A 15,629-nucleotide genomic window follows, 5' to 3' on the forward strand; every position below is an offset into this window, starting at 1 on the left:
GGGCTGAATAGTGAAAGAAAAAGTAAGTTAATCAGATGGCAACTGAATCACTTTTGGCTGCGGACATGCTCCTGTTTTAAAACCAGTATCACCACAGTTTAAAGGGGACTGGGACTGCATCCTTTATCTCTCCATTCTTCACCTCTCTTCTGCTTTTAAAGTTCAAAGGACTTCTTTATGCTGCTACTAAGGCTGAGATACTGCAGATCCAAAAGGGACAAGAGGCAAGCTGTCACCTGACATACTGAAACTAGAAAACTGGAGAGATCCATCCATCCATCCGTATTTTGGAGTGAAAGGAAACCGGGTTTTTTGAACTAAGGACTCAAGAAATATAACAGTTTGCCAGTTAATGGAAATGCATTTTTATTTCACTAATGTTAAGCAGAGAAACAATTCCATCTCTTTCAAAGCTTTCTCCTGTCTACTTGAAAATATCCATGGACTTTATGAAATGGATAGGTTTTGTCTTTTTAATATCAACTCCTAATATATTAGCTCTTAACTGAAGTTTAATGAAGCCATCCCCAAGAGCAGTATCTTTAAGCCAACAATCTCCATCCTCTGTGGGTTCTCCCAACACTCTGGACTACTTTCATCTGCCCCCTCCCCTCCTCACCTGCTTTGCTCCCTCTGGTAATATTCGGATTTTTATCACACCAGTGCAAACTTTGGGTAACTCCAGTGAACTCCAGGGAAATATATTTCTGGACTTACACCTGCCTAGCCTGCAGAAAATGTAAAATGAGCTGAATAATATTTAGTTTGCTCATTAAAGGCATTTTCCCCTTTAATTTATAAGAAAAAAATAATGAAATCTGGGTTGTATTGGTCATACTCATCTTCAATAATACCACATTCCTCCAATGATCCTACTGAAAAAAGCTACCCACTTTTTCACTCAAAACATATGAGGAGAACTTGGTCTGCAATTAGTAGAGGAGAGAACACAAAGTATTTCCTTCAACAAAGATCAGTCCTGTAGGTCATTTGAAGGAGGGACAATAGAGCAGAATTTCATTTGGTTTTTGAAACAGCAGCTTTTAAAAAATATATTTTCAGTTTAAGTGCCAGGTTTTGTCTAAGAAGACAAAAAAAGATTGCAAATACTTCTGTCACTCTTATATTCCAATTAGTTTTGAAGGGGTGAAAGATGAGAAAATAAAACAATTCCACGTAACATGGGGAGTAAATAACCTCCAAATCTGGAAACTCGTTGGTGTGTGCAACCAAGGACGAGTGCTGAATGCAACACATCCATGGAAAAAAAGTGCACTGGAAAAAGCTGGGGTTGTTTTCCATTTAAATCCATGCCTATTCAAAACAGTCATATCTGAATTTCTAAGAGCACGCAAAATCAGTATGCATTTACCATAATAAATGCCTTTTTCATCAACTAACAAAACAGAACAGATACAAACGAACCAATCAGGGATTTCCAGTGAGCTATCAGTGTTAGAAAAGCTACTCTGCAGATTCCAGTTGAGTCACCACAGAGGAGAAAAAAAAAAGGGGGGAAAGGGGGGAAATAAATTACTGTGTGCAACTCCATCTGCAAACTGCTTCTCCCGCACTGGTATGTAATAAAACGTGTTGCTAAGATACAAGCTGCTAAAGAAGTTCATTAAAGGACACTTTAAACAAAGCTGCCAGACTCTTTTCCCTTTAAAGACTGCTTATTTGGTTCTGTCCCTTGTGTTTATAATTAGATCCTCTATATGAGAGATTGTGTTCCATTCAAGCCCACTCAGCAAAGAATGTTAATAAAATAATGTAAATAAGGCACTGGTTTAGGTTGTACATATTTATGGGCTGCAGAGCTGTTGATAGAAATGCATCTAGACTCCACCTGTATTTTTAAATGCAAAATAAATGCTTTTCCAAGTAGTTTCTCCCTAAGCAGGAGAGCAGAAACATTAGCTTCTGCACCCAGAACTCTGACCTAACTTTCACAAAATACTTTCAAGCAAAGAAAACTGGCTTCTTGCCTAAAGTTTGGAGTTTCTGAGGTGCCTCTCATATAGGCTTTTATATGCAAGCCTTTGTTATCTACACTGAAATAAAGGACAAAATTCTTTATGTCTTTCCCCTGGCAATCTTTCTCTTTTTCCTCTGTATACAAATTCCTAGATGTGTGTTAACGATTTACAGAATTTCCTTGATCTAATATATTCACAAGTAAATCTGCTTTGTAATATTTTATTGCCAGGAAAGATATGCTATCAAATAGGTCTTTATCTGACCTTATATAAAATACTTTTAGTCCTCCTAGTAACACTTGGATGGTAAGTGTACTCAGGCTTTTGTTTTGGTTAAGGGAACAGAATGGGCAAGATGTACTTTGCTTTCGGTCATTGTGGTGAAATGATGCTAAAGAAATAATTTCAGCATTTATCTGTTTGGCACTTAATAACACACAAGATGCATAAATCCCAGATGAGAGTTAGTATCAGTGATTATATAGGAAATGCTACTTGTCACTTATAACCTGCATCTCACACTAAATTCTGTACTGCAGTCCCCAGTACGTATATATTTTTAATTACATTTTCAGGCTCATTTACATGCCCATATTGGCTTTCTGCCTGAATGATATCAAAGAGAAAGACCTTGTGCTCACACCCAACCACACACACCCACACACACAGAGACACAGAAGCAAATTTATACACAGAGACACTCTGTACATTTCTGAGAATGGAAGCTTCTCTCTTCGTCATTCTTAGAAAAGCTTTGACTCACCAATAAATCTTTAGGCAATCTTAGCTGATTTCAAGCACTTTAGAAAAACAGATCATTATAGAAAATGTAGGTTAATCTCCGCTGCATGTCAAAAGTATCAATGATTCTAACTTGACTCAATTATTTGAAATGTAATATACAATTTCACTTTCTGTAACCTTATAAGATTTGTCATCAATAGCTGAGTTGCACAGAAAGGCAATTCCACTCCTTCTCCCCAGATAATACAGAAGCTACATCACAAAGTACCAACAGGATCAAGTTAAATTAATGTGGAAACAAAAAAGACTTACAGGCAGTATAGACTTAACTTCTGTTTCAAGGCCAATTATATGCTTCTCTCAATTAAAGACAAGCAATCAGACCAACCTTCAGATGAACATACTGTTCTGGCCAGAGCCTCAATACCCAGGCTCTTAAAACAGAATTACAGCTCTGAAAATAAGATTGCCTCTCAAAAGCCTAAATTAACACCACCCATCATATCTACAGAGCTCTCAAGTACTTATTATTTTGATTTTACTGCAGCTGCACTTATGGTCAATACTCTGGTTTACTTTAATTCAGTCAAAGGATTGTTTCATAATTTAAACTTGGACATATATTTAAGTTCTCCATGGGTTAAAAAAGGAAGACACATGCTCCTATTTCCTAGTTCTCTGTCTATTAAGCAGAAGGGTCTGCCTGTACATGTGCAAAAAGCCCTGTGGTACATATTAGATTTCAATAGAGCCTTACTATTGGCAGTTGCAGGTTGGAGCAGGAACTAAGCCACATCAGCAATTTCATATGACACTCTGGAAATTGCTACTGCATAACAATAAGTAGCTGATTCAAAAAAGAGAGTGGTGGGGGAGAAAAACATTTTTCATGAAGTACATTTTAACTCAAGAACAATTCCTAATAAAAACGTAGCATCACCTTAAGTTAAAAAAATAAAATAAAAAATTACAAAAAATATATGTATATACAGACATATAAGAGAAGTGTGTGATGAGGATTGGATAGACCAAATATGAGTCTTAATAGACTCACTGAAATAACTGTCTACTTTAATGGCAGAATGACAAATTTGCATTTCAATTAGTCCAATTCTGGTTCTTTTTGGCTCTTCTTTGTTCTTATCTCAAACTTGCAGCCTATTTTCATATTTCCCTTACCTCCAGCTCCACTGCATGTACCAGTTGCCCTCCTTGGCACTACGGCCACACATACACCATTTACCATAGCCTTGTCCTACTGATTTGCAAATTTCTGTCCTTTATTACTTAAAAATGTTGTTGGTGCTTCAGATTTTGTTTTGGGGGCAGAGGGGAGGTGGAGACATCATTTTATAATCAAGTACCAAAATACTGCATATAATATCCTTGATCACAAAGAGAAAGGCATAGAAGGAAAAGTTAAAAGTAACTTTGTATGAACATGTCTTTATATGCCTTCGTGCTTTCACCTTGAAAATCAAATCTGCAAAGAGATGAAAAGGGATTTTCTCTACTTGAACATAGCAGAAGCGTTCAGACTGGTGCAGTATCCCATTGGAAATGTTATTTAATACCAGCATTTACAACTCTTCTCTAGTATCATGCCATGGAAAGAAGACATTCCCCTTTTCTCCCACAGATACAAGGAGTCTGTGCACCAGATCCTGAGAGAAGATGAACTGGTTCAAACATCTGCCATGACACACTGCTCTGGATGAGCCACACACACAGCATGAACAGTGGAGATTTGGTTCCCTCAAACCAGAGCTCCTGACAAAGACTCCTCCAGAAGCACCACTTAACAGCTACCCAGGTGTCTGCTCAAAACTTAAAACAAATTCTAACTCAGAGTTCCTACATAGAACTAAAGTTACTTTGAAAGAGTCTCCCCACTAAAGTATTGTGCACATCTGAACAAATACCTGTTTGCTGCAAGTATAAATTAGATATTTTAGTGTGTAACAGGTAGCAAGTGTCTTTAGTGTAAAACCAGAAATGAAATAAGAAGGTATTTTTTTATTTTTGGCATAATTCCTTTTTCTAAATAGACAAAGGCATTGTAGGGAAAAAAATTGCTAAATCACAGGGATAATCATCATAGCCAGCTCCTCTAATGAGGCATCATGGGATTACTGGAGTTATTATAAGAGTCATCTTATTGAAGAAATTCAAAGTTAATTGAAATCAATTGTACTGTTCTGACAGCAGGTGTTTTAAGTGGGTAAAATATCAAAGTGAACTCTTTAAAATGGTTAGAATGAATGTAACATTCTCTTTTCAACAGTTAGCCCTGCCAAGTGATACACTGTACAAGTAGAGAAAAGTGTACAGTCAAAGAAAAATGCTGGAATGAAATAACATTTCCCATGCCAGTCCAGATACCAAACAAAATGGGGTTCTAAGCCCTCTAGCAGAAATTTTTGTTACAGATGTGTGAATTCCATGAATCTTTTTAAGGGCAACCTAATGGCAGGCTGAAAGCCATATTTCCATTCCTCCATGAAAATGTCCTTTATTGCCCTTTTTCTCCAATATGACATGGGAATCTCAGTATGCTGTTACTGAAAGCACAAACAATGCCAGGATTGTCATTATGCAAACTATATTCCTAAGTTTCTCCTCCAAGAAGCTGAAGGTAAATCCTTCCCTAGTTTTTCCTCCTCTTTCTATAGATGGCAAAAGAAGCAATCCATTGCCACCAGATTTTGGAAAGAAAGAAAAAGAACTGGAGCTTTTTGGAAACTGGAGTTCTCTGAATTACAATCCAGAATCTTTACTCTGATCCAGCAAGTTCATTTTATTCTGCAGTTGTTCAGGATTCCCAGCAAAGTCAGCAGGACCTCATTATACAGCAGAATGGCAAAGTCAAGCTCATATTTAATACCTGTTGTCTTTGTGTTTACAGACTCAGTGCAGTGATAGAAAAGTTTAATGCTCCACCTGGGAGCCCATCACCTTGCCTGCTCTGACATCCAGAGCCAGACATGGGTGCAATTCTTGCCACAGCAACAGGGAGGGCTGTGCATACCTTGGGCCAGAGTTTGACATCGGGTTCATCTCAATCTGGAAACGCCTTTCAGATTTTACCTGAGTTCGCACTGAAGCTTATAACCCTTATTTTACCTTAATCATTGTGAAAGAACCCAGCCATATGAAATACTCAACTCTGGCAATATCAATAATTTACTCTGTACCTCATGTAAACAATGCTGCCATTTGCAGCATGAACTTCAACAAACCCAAAATCCACTTTCTCCTCTTCCCCAAAACAGGGACAATATCAGCACAATGAGACATCTGGAGCTAAACCATCTCCAACAACTTGCACAAGAACTGTACTTCAATTTTAAGAAGTAGAACACTTCCCACAAACAAGTTTTGCTGGTGATCACAACAGGCAAAGTACAGTCAGTGATTTCATTTCAGGTATACTACCCAAAAAAAAAAAAAAACCAAAACACCCCAAACCAGTAATAACACAGGCTGGGAAAGTCTGCCTGAAACTGATGCTGATTTTCTGCATAGATAGTAAATTATGGTAAAGAAATGAGGCAGCACAAAGTGAATGGCATCATGTCTTTCAGAAGGCATATTTTTATTACTGTGCTACAGGATAGAATTTCTGAATTGATCATGGTCAAAAATATAGTGGCCCACACATGTTCATTGTTAAGGACCTGGCTTGCCACCTAACACTTATGTCAGTAAGGAGGAACAAGAAAAAATGAACTTCCAATGGAGGTTAAAGATTTGTTTATTATTTTTATCCTGATCTATTAATTAATAAGAGACAACTTTCTAGAATTAAAAGACCCTTAACAACTCTTTAAGGACATAAAGAGCAAGAAACACATGCAGCAGAGCAACTCTGGTGTGCTATTAACGCAAATGCTGGCTCTTATGATGGCTCTTTTATTTCCATATAAATGCTTGTTGCTTGACAATTTAGATAAAAATGTTACTGCTGCTCTGCATGTGCTGTAGACTGAAGGTGTAAAACCACTGGACTAACTAATGGAGTCTTCACACATCATATCTTGTTAAAGAAGAGGTAACCCATTCTCAAATGTGATGACAATTAATCAAAACCACAGCATCTGAGGGATGTACTTGTGACAGAAGTCTAAGCTGTCTTTCTGAGCTGGATGCCAAATTAAAAACTGATGGAAGCTATTGCCTTCCTGTGATGAAAATGGTGGATCTACAGTACCTATTTGAAGACACTGAAAAATATTAAAACTATGCTAAATTCTATATTTCTCTAACCCACTAACATAAAGAAAGCATCAATGACTAACCAGGGATCCTTGATTAGGATGTAACTTTAAATCCAGCTGCACATAAAAGTCCACTTCGTAAATTTCCCTCAAAAGTTGAGCTTGTCATTCAGTTCTTTCTTGTCTTCATTTGTAACTTTCAAGAAAAGTACACATTGTCACAAATGCTACTGTAGCCATCTACAATGAAAAGTGATAAATAGGGGCACTGGGAGATAACATTCACGCCTGTTATGTTCCTAACAGGTGTAGATGGGGTTTGTTTGTTTGTTTGTTTTACTGTTTCATCATTAACATGTGCAGTTAAATTGAAAGGCAATTTTAGGGCCTTTTGTATTCAGTGTACACAAAATCAAAGGTATACATTATTGAATTATGAATTAGTTGTGCCTAAACAAATCTTAGGGGAGGGGATAAAGGAGGAAGGAGTGTAAATACATATGTAAAAATAACCTCTCTGCTTGAACTGCCTATTTAAATTTACACTGGTGTTTCCATGAAAGTGAGGGCATGAAACCGCCAAAGAGCTCCACCCTGAGCCCATCTGTGGTCTCAGGGGTCCTCACTGCTCCTTCTCTATACCCTCAAGGACATAGAGCTCATTTACAAGCCCCTACCTAAGGAGCAACTACTAACTATAGCAAGTCTGCAAAGTTACTCGATGTGTTTGTGACCTGGTCACGAGCTAAGACCTCCAAACTCATTTCACTTGTGACCTGAGAAGGATTTCAGTGCAGACCTCTGGAGGTGGCAGCCTGGAGCACGAGGACACCACACCACCAGCCAAGCTCTTAATTATGAGCTCTTGTTGCACAGGATGTTGAAAACAGTAAAAGAAATCTAGAGTTTTGCCTAAAAATAGGGTGCTTCCTGCCAGGCCAAATTTCCTGTTTAAAGAATTTAGGTATTTTATGTTTAATTATTTCATGGTATATCGATTTATTTACAAGATTATGAGAATGGCAAGTCATAAATATACAAGAATTTTTTACTAGTTAGTTTGGATTATACATAAATATGCTGTGCAAGCGTAGCAAAAACCATTTTCCCCAAGCTGAATCAGAATGTTCAAACTGAATTTTCAAATGTGTCTCTCTGCCTTATCTAAATTCCAACATGACATATAATAAATAGCTTCTCATTTACCACGATCATAAAAATTTAAACAGCCTTGAAACAGTTGCTGCAATATAGGGGGAAATGATCAAATCTATGTTCCAAATACCCACTTAGAACAGTAAAACTATTTTGATATTTAAGAAACAGCACATAAAGACGCATTGTTGCAGGAAAGGCTTTTACCTTATTTAAAAAAAAACAAAAAACAAAAAACAACAAGGTTCTACTCAATATAGTAGTATTAGAGTCAACAATTTGCTGTTTTACACTGCACAACAAGGACTAACAGCCCTTACACATCATGTAGTGTCAGATTTGCTTTAAAAAAGAAACTATCTGATTTGATTCTATACAGTGATTAAACATCTTTGTGCTCTGCTGAGTAGGGCATTCTCTCCCCTCCCCCCTCCAAAAACGGCATCAAAGCAATCAAAATGGTAATGTTCGGCATGAATGGGGCCCCATCCCCCACCGGCAAACTCCGCAGACTTTTCTCCATGTTAGGAGGAACCAACACCCCTTCCTCACAAAATGGAAGCTTCCACTACCAAACTGAGAGTGCTGACCAATTCTCATTACAATAAAACTGGGAGAAAAAGGGGTGGCGTGCAACCGTGGCCCGCAGGCAGGCAGCACGCAGGCACTTGGCAACTTTAAGCACAACTCCAGGAAAGCAAAACAGAACACAATTAAAAAAATAAAATAAAAAAAAAAAGGAAAGGAAAGAAAGCCAAACAAACAAAACCAAAACAAAACAAACAAAAAAGAGGGACGGGGGAGCAGCACACGTGTCGCCTTTCGCCGGGAGGGTCGGAGGGAGGCAGGGAGGGAGGAAGGGGCGGCTGTGGGCGCTGTCCCCGGGCGCGGTGCTGAACGCAGAGGCCGCGCTCGGCCCGGCACGGAGCGGGGAGCCGAGCAGCCCAAAGGCCACCCGGAAAGTTGGACAGGGGGGAGGCTCGGGCCGGCAGCTCTCTTGCTGGTTTCCCAAGTGCCTTTCCCAAGTGCCTTTCCCGCCTGCAAGTGCCGGGAGAAGGGCCGGGAAGCCGTGAGGGCAGCGGCGCTGTCCGCGGTGCTGAGCCCCCCTGAGCCCCCGGCGCTGAACTTTCCTTCCGGGCCCCGCTGGGCCCAGGGGTCACCGGCACAAAAACAGCCACGAGAAACTTTGGGAAGGGCGGGAAGGGGAGGAGGCAGAGAAAAAGGTTCCTGGGTTGTTTTGTTTCTCTCCTCCGTTTTTGTTTTTTTTTTTTTTTTCCTCCCCCCTGTTCCTGGCTGCTGAAGCGGGTTAATCTGGTTTTATTAGTATTTTTGGAAGGGGTAGGAAAAAAGTGAAAGTGCCTAAGTGAACTCGAATCAAAAGGCAACACGTCAGATCAGACCAAGGGAACAGAAAGGCAAGTGGGGAGGGGAAATAAAAAAAAAAAAAAAAGAAAAAAGAAAAAGAAGAAAACAAATAAAGTGATCAATAAAAATCAGTTTTGTAATTAAACCCAGAAATAGCTCCAAACGGGGCTTCAGTCTCCTCTTTCCCAACTCTTGCTCTGCACATTACACAGAAGTGCACAAAGTAGCCCAAGACAGAAGAATTTTCCATATTCCTAAAACATGTCGACCAACTCAAAATGGACGCCTCTTTTTTTTTCTTACGTTTTAACTACTGCTTATCTTTTTGCTACTAGTACTGAAATAATTCTTTCCCCCAGCAAGACATCAGAGAATCCAACCTCATTATCAAAACATGCATTTTCTGACTCTGTGCAAAAGAAAATGGATGTTATATCCCCTGCCGCCAGTATTTTTCAGCTAACGCAGACACTTTTCGGATGTTTAGATAGTGCATCATAAAAACAAGAAGAAAAACCAAGCACAACTGAATCGATCTGTTCCTTACTTGTTTCTCATTAAGAGCTGCTATTCTTGATTGCCTTTCATGGATTTGTTTCTTAAGATCCCCGTTCTGCAAAAACGGCAACAAGACGCATATTAAAGGCAAAGTGCAAACTAACCCCGTGATGAATAAACTTGCGAGCTAGAAATTGTTCAAAGGCAAAAACCATTCCACCGAAGCCGTACAGAAGCATGCACACACAAAACACCCTCCTTAGCAAGAAAGCTCAGTGCAGACTACAAAATGAGATCTCTTACTGATAAAGTTTCTCATCCTGCTGTCCCAGCACAACTGCGCTTATTACGGCAGGGATAAAATACTGAAGAAGAGAAAAAAAAAAAAAGGATCTGCATTTACCTGTGGATCTTGCTTCATCTGTGCAACTAGTTTCTATTAAAAAAAAAAAATCGCCCCGCAAAAAAGGAGGAATTAGAAACTGTTTCAAGTTTAATGGATTTTTTTAAATGTATGTATGTGTGTGGACGGGGGAGGGAGGGGGGTAAGGAACAAAGAGGCAAGTAAACACTGCGAGTCAGTTTCAAGCAAAGCTCATAAATATTCAAGTCTCGTCCTAATCTCTCCAACACACACACACACACACACACACACACACACACACACACGCACTCTCTCTCACACTCACGCACACTCACACGACTGCAGCGTCGACTCCGCGTCTCCACGACACCCACCCACACAAAAAACTCAGCCAAACAAGCCGCCAAAGTACTTTGTGGGAGTGCTCGCCATTGCGGCGGGGAGCCGGGGGTCCCTCCCCGCCGCGCCCCCCGCGCCCCCTCCCCGGGCCGCTGCGGCACCGGGGCTCGCTCCGAACATGCAACACCGGAGCTGCGAGCCCGAGCCAGGCACGGCACGGCACGGCACGGCCGGTGCCTCAGCATTGCATTCTGTTACCTGCTGACATGGGATTTCCACTTTTAACGCCTCCTGCAAGCTGTGTAGCTCCATCCCTGCAACTTGCCAGGCACTTTCCTGCCACTTTCAGATCCGAGTGAAGTTTTTTTTTTGTTTGTTTGTTTGGTTTGGTTTTTGGTTTGGTTTTGTTTGGCTTTTTTTTCCCCTGCCTTTCTTTTCTTTTTCTTTCTTTTTTTTCTTTTTGGCTTTTTTGTTTTTGTTTTTTTCTCTCTCGCTTTTTGCAACAGACCCGCCAGACCCCTCCCTCCGCGGGAAAATGGAAGAAAATAATTATTTTAAGTAACCAAAAAAAAAAAAAAAAAAAAAAGAAAGAAAGACGGGAAAAAATAAAGCAAAATAAAAAATTAAAAAGAAAAGGAGTGGCGGCACCAAGAACAACAATACGTGAGGGAGAGCGGCAGGACAGCGGGCAGACACAAGTACTCGGCGTGCACGGCAAGTTGTTCGCCTCTTTGCTGGGGACACGGACTCATCACTCACTTTCCGCCGATCTGGGGGGGCCCCTCCCCGCGCGCCCCCGCCCGCGGGCCCCCCCCGTTCGCCCCGGGCCGCCCCCGCCCCGCCCCGCGCTCGCCCCGCCGCCCCCCGGGGGCCCCCGCGGGCCGCTCCGGCGGCGCCGGGCCCGCAGCCACGGCCGGCCAGGGACTATATTTCCTGGCAGAGCGCGCGCGCGCGCGCCGGGATCCGCCGCGCGGGGGGGGCAGAAAGTTGTGAAACGGCCTCGGCGCGCGCGCGCGGGTGCCCGGATGGAGCGGGGGGGGGGGGGTGGGGGGGGAGAGGCGGGGGGGGGGTGGGGGGTGCGGGGGTCTCGCGGCCCCGCGCGTGCGCGGAACGGCTCCTGCGGCCACCGGGGCCGCCACAACAAAGTGGGGAGGGAGGGGCGGGGAGAGATAGCGGGGTAGGGTCTGTAGATAAGGATAGGAGATAGCGATAGGGATAGGAGAGAGGAATAGGTTTGGGGAAAGGAATAGGGAGAAGGAGAGAGAGAGAGAGAGAGAGGGCAGAGGATAGAGACAAGGGTAGGGATAGGGATGGTTGAGAGCAATAGGGGACAGGGCCAGAGATAGGGATAGAGACAAGAATAGGGACAGAGTATACAGAGAGGGATAGGGGATAGGGATAGAGATAGGGACAGAGACAAGAACAGGGATAGGGGATACACAGAGCTATAGGGGATAAGGATAGAGATAGGGATAGAGACAAGAATAAGGACAGGGGATACAGAGACGGATAGGGGATAGGAATAAAGACAAGGGTAGGGATAGGGATGGTTGAGAGCGATAGGAGACAGGGCCAGAGATAGGGATAGAGACAAGAACAGGGACAGGGGATACAGAGAGGGATAGGGGATAAAAATAGGGACAGGGATAGGGACATGGACAGATACAGGGATTGGGATGGGGACAGGTACAGAAATAGGGACAGGGATAGGGACAGGCAGGCACTAGTACAGGGATAATGATAGGAATAGGGGAAGGGACAAATACAGAGGGATTGGGATGGGGATAGGGAGAGGCACAGAAATAAGCACAGGGATAATGATAGGAACAGGGGAAGGGAAAGGGACAGGGGAAAAGGAAAGGACAGAGGAAAGGACGGGAGCACGGACAGGGGATTGCATTTCCTTTCCTTTCCCTTTTCTGCCCACCTCGAGCATGTCCACTGGGGCCTACCCTGGGGTTGTAGTAGCTCAAGGGGGGAGGGATGGGACTGTGGGACATTTGGACGTAGGACCTGCTGAAATGAACCTGCTTCTGAGGGATGGTGACATAGATCCTTTCACTCTATTTAGTTAATAAATAACAGCAGTGATACTTTAGACTGGTTGACTCAAGAAGCGTTAATGGTCCAGTTCAGCCAATTCAAGCCATGGTTGCATGCATTAGTGAGGGATCCAAGTGCCACCAGTCACCCTGCACCACAGATGTGCTCCAGAGCAGGTGTGGACAGAAACACATCACCTTGATGTCACATGAATATGTGACAAGGCTCCAGGTCCTACAGACAGACCCCACCTGATGCAGCATCAAGCCAGCTGCCAACTTTTTAAAAATAGATTCAAACCAGCAGCATGAATGTACATTAAGTCAGTGTTTTACCATGCAGCTGCAGCATTTTCCATGCAGTAATGGGAGCTGTGCAGTTAGATTTACTGTTGTCTTGATGCATGGCCAGAGTAGGGTTGAAAGCCAAAAACAATGCTCAGAATAATTTTATTGATGACAGTCAACATTTAGGGCACCTCCTAGCAAGCACCTTTTAGCCAATGGAGTGCCTGGGACCAGAATTTGGGTGTATACATACTCCACTCCTGCACTGATTGAACACCGATATTTTATTCAACCTGCACTGAAACACAAAGCTGAAACTCAGCCTAAATCATTAGTCAGTATTTAAAACATCACTGTGCTGCTGTTGTGCCTGGATGCCAATTTTAATAACTAAGTTCATCTCAAAACTATTTAAAGACACCAATATGTACCAAAACCAACTTACATCAACTATAACCAAAACTGGTTTGAGATATAATGTGTTGTGAGTCCAAAACCATGTACCCAATTCCCAATAAACTTCTCAAACATATTCTGTTTAAGCATAGCACAACTTTTTACACTAAAATAATTTGAAGATTCATGGTGAAATATTCTTAGCCTGCCAAAATTAGGAGTAAAGTCTAAACAGAAATTTTCTATTAACCTTGCAATGAAATAAAGAAGGGCCTTACTTTAAAGGCTCTTCCAAAAAAAGGCTTTTAAGAGCTTTTTAAGGCTCTTCTTTATTATTTTTATTTTAAAATCTAAATATTTTGGAAGAGCCCTATTTTAAAATCTAAATTCTTTCTACTCACATTTGTAAAGACAATTCAGTCAATCCAGCAGATAGTGATAAGTATGAAAATCTTTCAATATTGAAGCAATGTTACTTCTCAATGTGTTCTGTACAAAGGCATTTTTTAGTGTTATACACAACAAAAGCAGGGCTTTGCCAAGTAATTTTGTAAATTGTGAAGGTTACCTTTGTAACCTCTGGTTATAGCAGAGCAAAGCTTCTGTGAGTTCTGCCATTGACTAAAGCTGATTAAATAGTAAAGAATGATTTCTTTATGTGTTAGTAGTTAATTAATTGACATTATGATGGTTGATTTATTTTACTGCACATTCCATTGGTAGAGCAAAGAGCCTTTTTCTTACCATTATAAAATAGTCACTTGCTTACCACAACAAAACTAGTGATTCCTGCAAGCCTGACTTCCTGCAAAGATGTCTATGGGTTCATGAAGTAGAAATTTGATTTTAACTGGCAAGGGGTGAGGATTATCATGTTATCCTCCACACAGCACTGTGATGTCAACAGGAAAAGTTTAGAAATTTGTTTAAGCTGCCTACCATTCAAATATCAGTTTATACATCCTCAGTGCTATTCTGATGGGCCACAAATTTTAATATAAATATAAATTATCTGTTATCAATTATAAATTATAACCCATAATGAAGTGCTTTGCTTTTCATTTATTGATGCTGCAAATATTGTTTTCTAGTGAAGTTGTGTAAAATACATTAATCTGACAAATACATTTATGTGATACCATTATGCAATCACCTAGGAAAATGTTAACAGCCTTATGCAATTTACTTGAGGATTATGATGGCAAAAATCATCCTGCTTGCAAGAGCTCAGGGGACTTCCCTTCCATCTATTCCTCTGCATAAGGAACAGCTACATTTTAGCTGGGAAATGCAAAGTGAATTGGGAGGTGAGTAGGATGGCTGGCAGTGTTGCAGGGGGGTTTGCTTAAGCATAGAAATTTATGGTCAGTGCTAAACACAAAAAGATCATTTTGAATGAAATGTCATAAGTAATGTGATTAAACACATTTTTCATCATCTCCTTAAAAGAATATTCTTGCTCTTATAACCTGTGGGATTCCAGAGGTTGTACAGAAGGAACTGCATTCCTTCTTTCTCCTAGAGTGGTGGAGAGACACCATTCAGAGCCTCTAAAGGGACTTTTACAAACAAAACTATCTGCAGTGCTGGAGAAAAGATGTGTGTTCTACAGCAAAATATAAACATAGCTTTTTTTGTTGCCAGAAGGTATTTTAGTTTCTGTATGACATTGTTTGGATGAGAACAAAGAGGCCAATTGTTACAGTCATAGTTTCTAGAAAAGTCCCTTTGCCCAGGATTCTTCTCCTGGGAAGCTGAGAAGCCTCAGAGAAAAGGAAAACAGTAATTACCTCATTTGCTTCTCCTCTGTTTTGCTGCTTTGGAATGTGTTTGGAGATTGTTTATCCAACAGATGATTGTTTCATTGGTTTCATGTGAATTGTTTTCACTCTTTGGCCAATCAGGGTCAAGCTCTGTCGAGGCTCTGGAAAGAGTCAAGAGTTTTCATTATTATCTTTTTAGCCTTCTGTAAGTATCCTTTCTGTATTCTTTAGTATAGTTTAGTATTCTTTAATATAATATAGTATCATAAAATAATAAATTAGCCTTCTGAGAACATGGAGTCAGATTCACCATTCCTTCCTGCCATGGGGCACCCCAAAAATACAATAGCCAATTTTACAAGCACTCATGAATAGTTTAATGCATGTGTATCACTTTTACAGTCCTTGGTAATAAAGTTACTTATGTGCTCATACATTTCTAAATCAGTACCTTTATCTGTTAAAAGTTATTGCAGAAA

At 41.0% G+C, this 15,629-nt stretch overlaps 1 protein-coding gene across 3 annotated transcripts in view; it reads right to left on the reverse strand.

Annotated features, from left to right (window-relative positions):
• The window catches only part of PHF21B (PHD finger protein 21B), a 140,877-nt gene extending 129,705 nt beyond the window's left edge, over positions 1 to 11,172 (reverse strand). Inside the window, exons 1-3 of one of the 3 annotated variants that reach the window (XM_066549940.1) lie at positions 10,920 to 11,172; positions 10,362 to 10,394; positions 10,008 to 10,073 (exon numbers count right to left, since the gene is read on the reverse strand). In XM_066549940.1, coding sequence (XP_066406037.1) covers positions 10,008 to 10,073; positions 10,362 to 10,394; positions 10,920 to 10,973 — 153 coding nt within the window. In that variant the 5' untranslated portion in view covers positions 10,974 to 11,172. Of the gene's footprint in view, positions 1 to 10,007; positions 10,074 to 10,361; positions 10,714 to 10,919 lie in introns of those variants that run through there. The other 2 variants (XM_066549938.1, XM_066549939.1) reach the window with 2 other exon arrangements.
• Positions 11,173 to 15,629: the final 4,457 nt, after the last annotated feature.

Source organism: Molothrus aeneus, chromosome 5 (genome assembly GCF_037042795.1).
Source record: "Molothrus aeneus isolate 106 chromosome 5, BPBGC_Maene_1.0, whole genome shotgun sequence".
In the NCBI taxonomy this organism is placed as follows: domain Eukaryota; kingdom Metazoa; phylum Chordata; class Aves; order Passeriformes; family Icteridae; genus Molothrus; species Molothrus aeneus.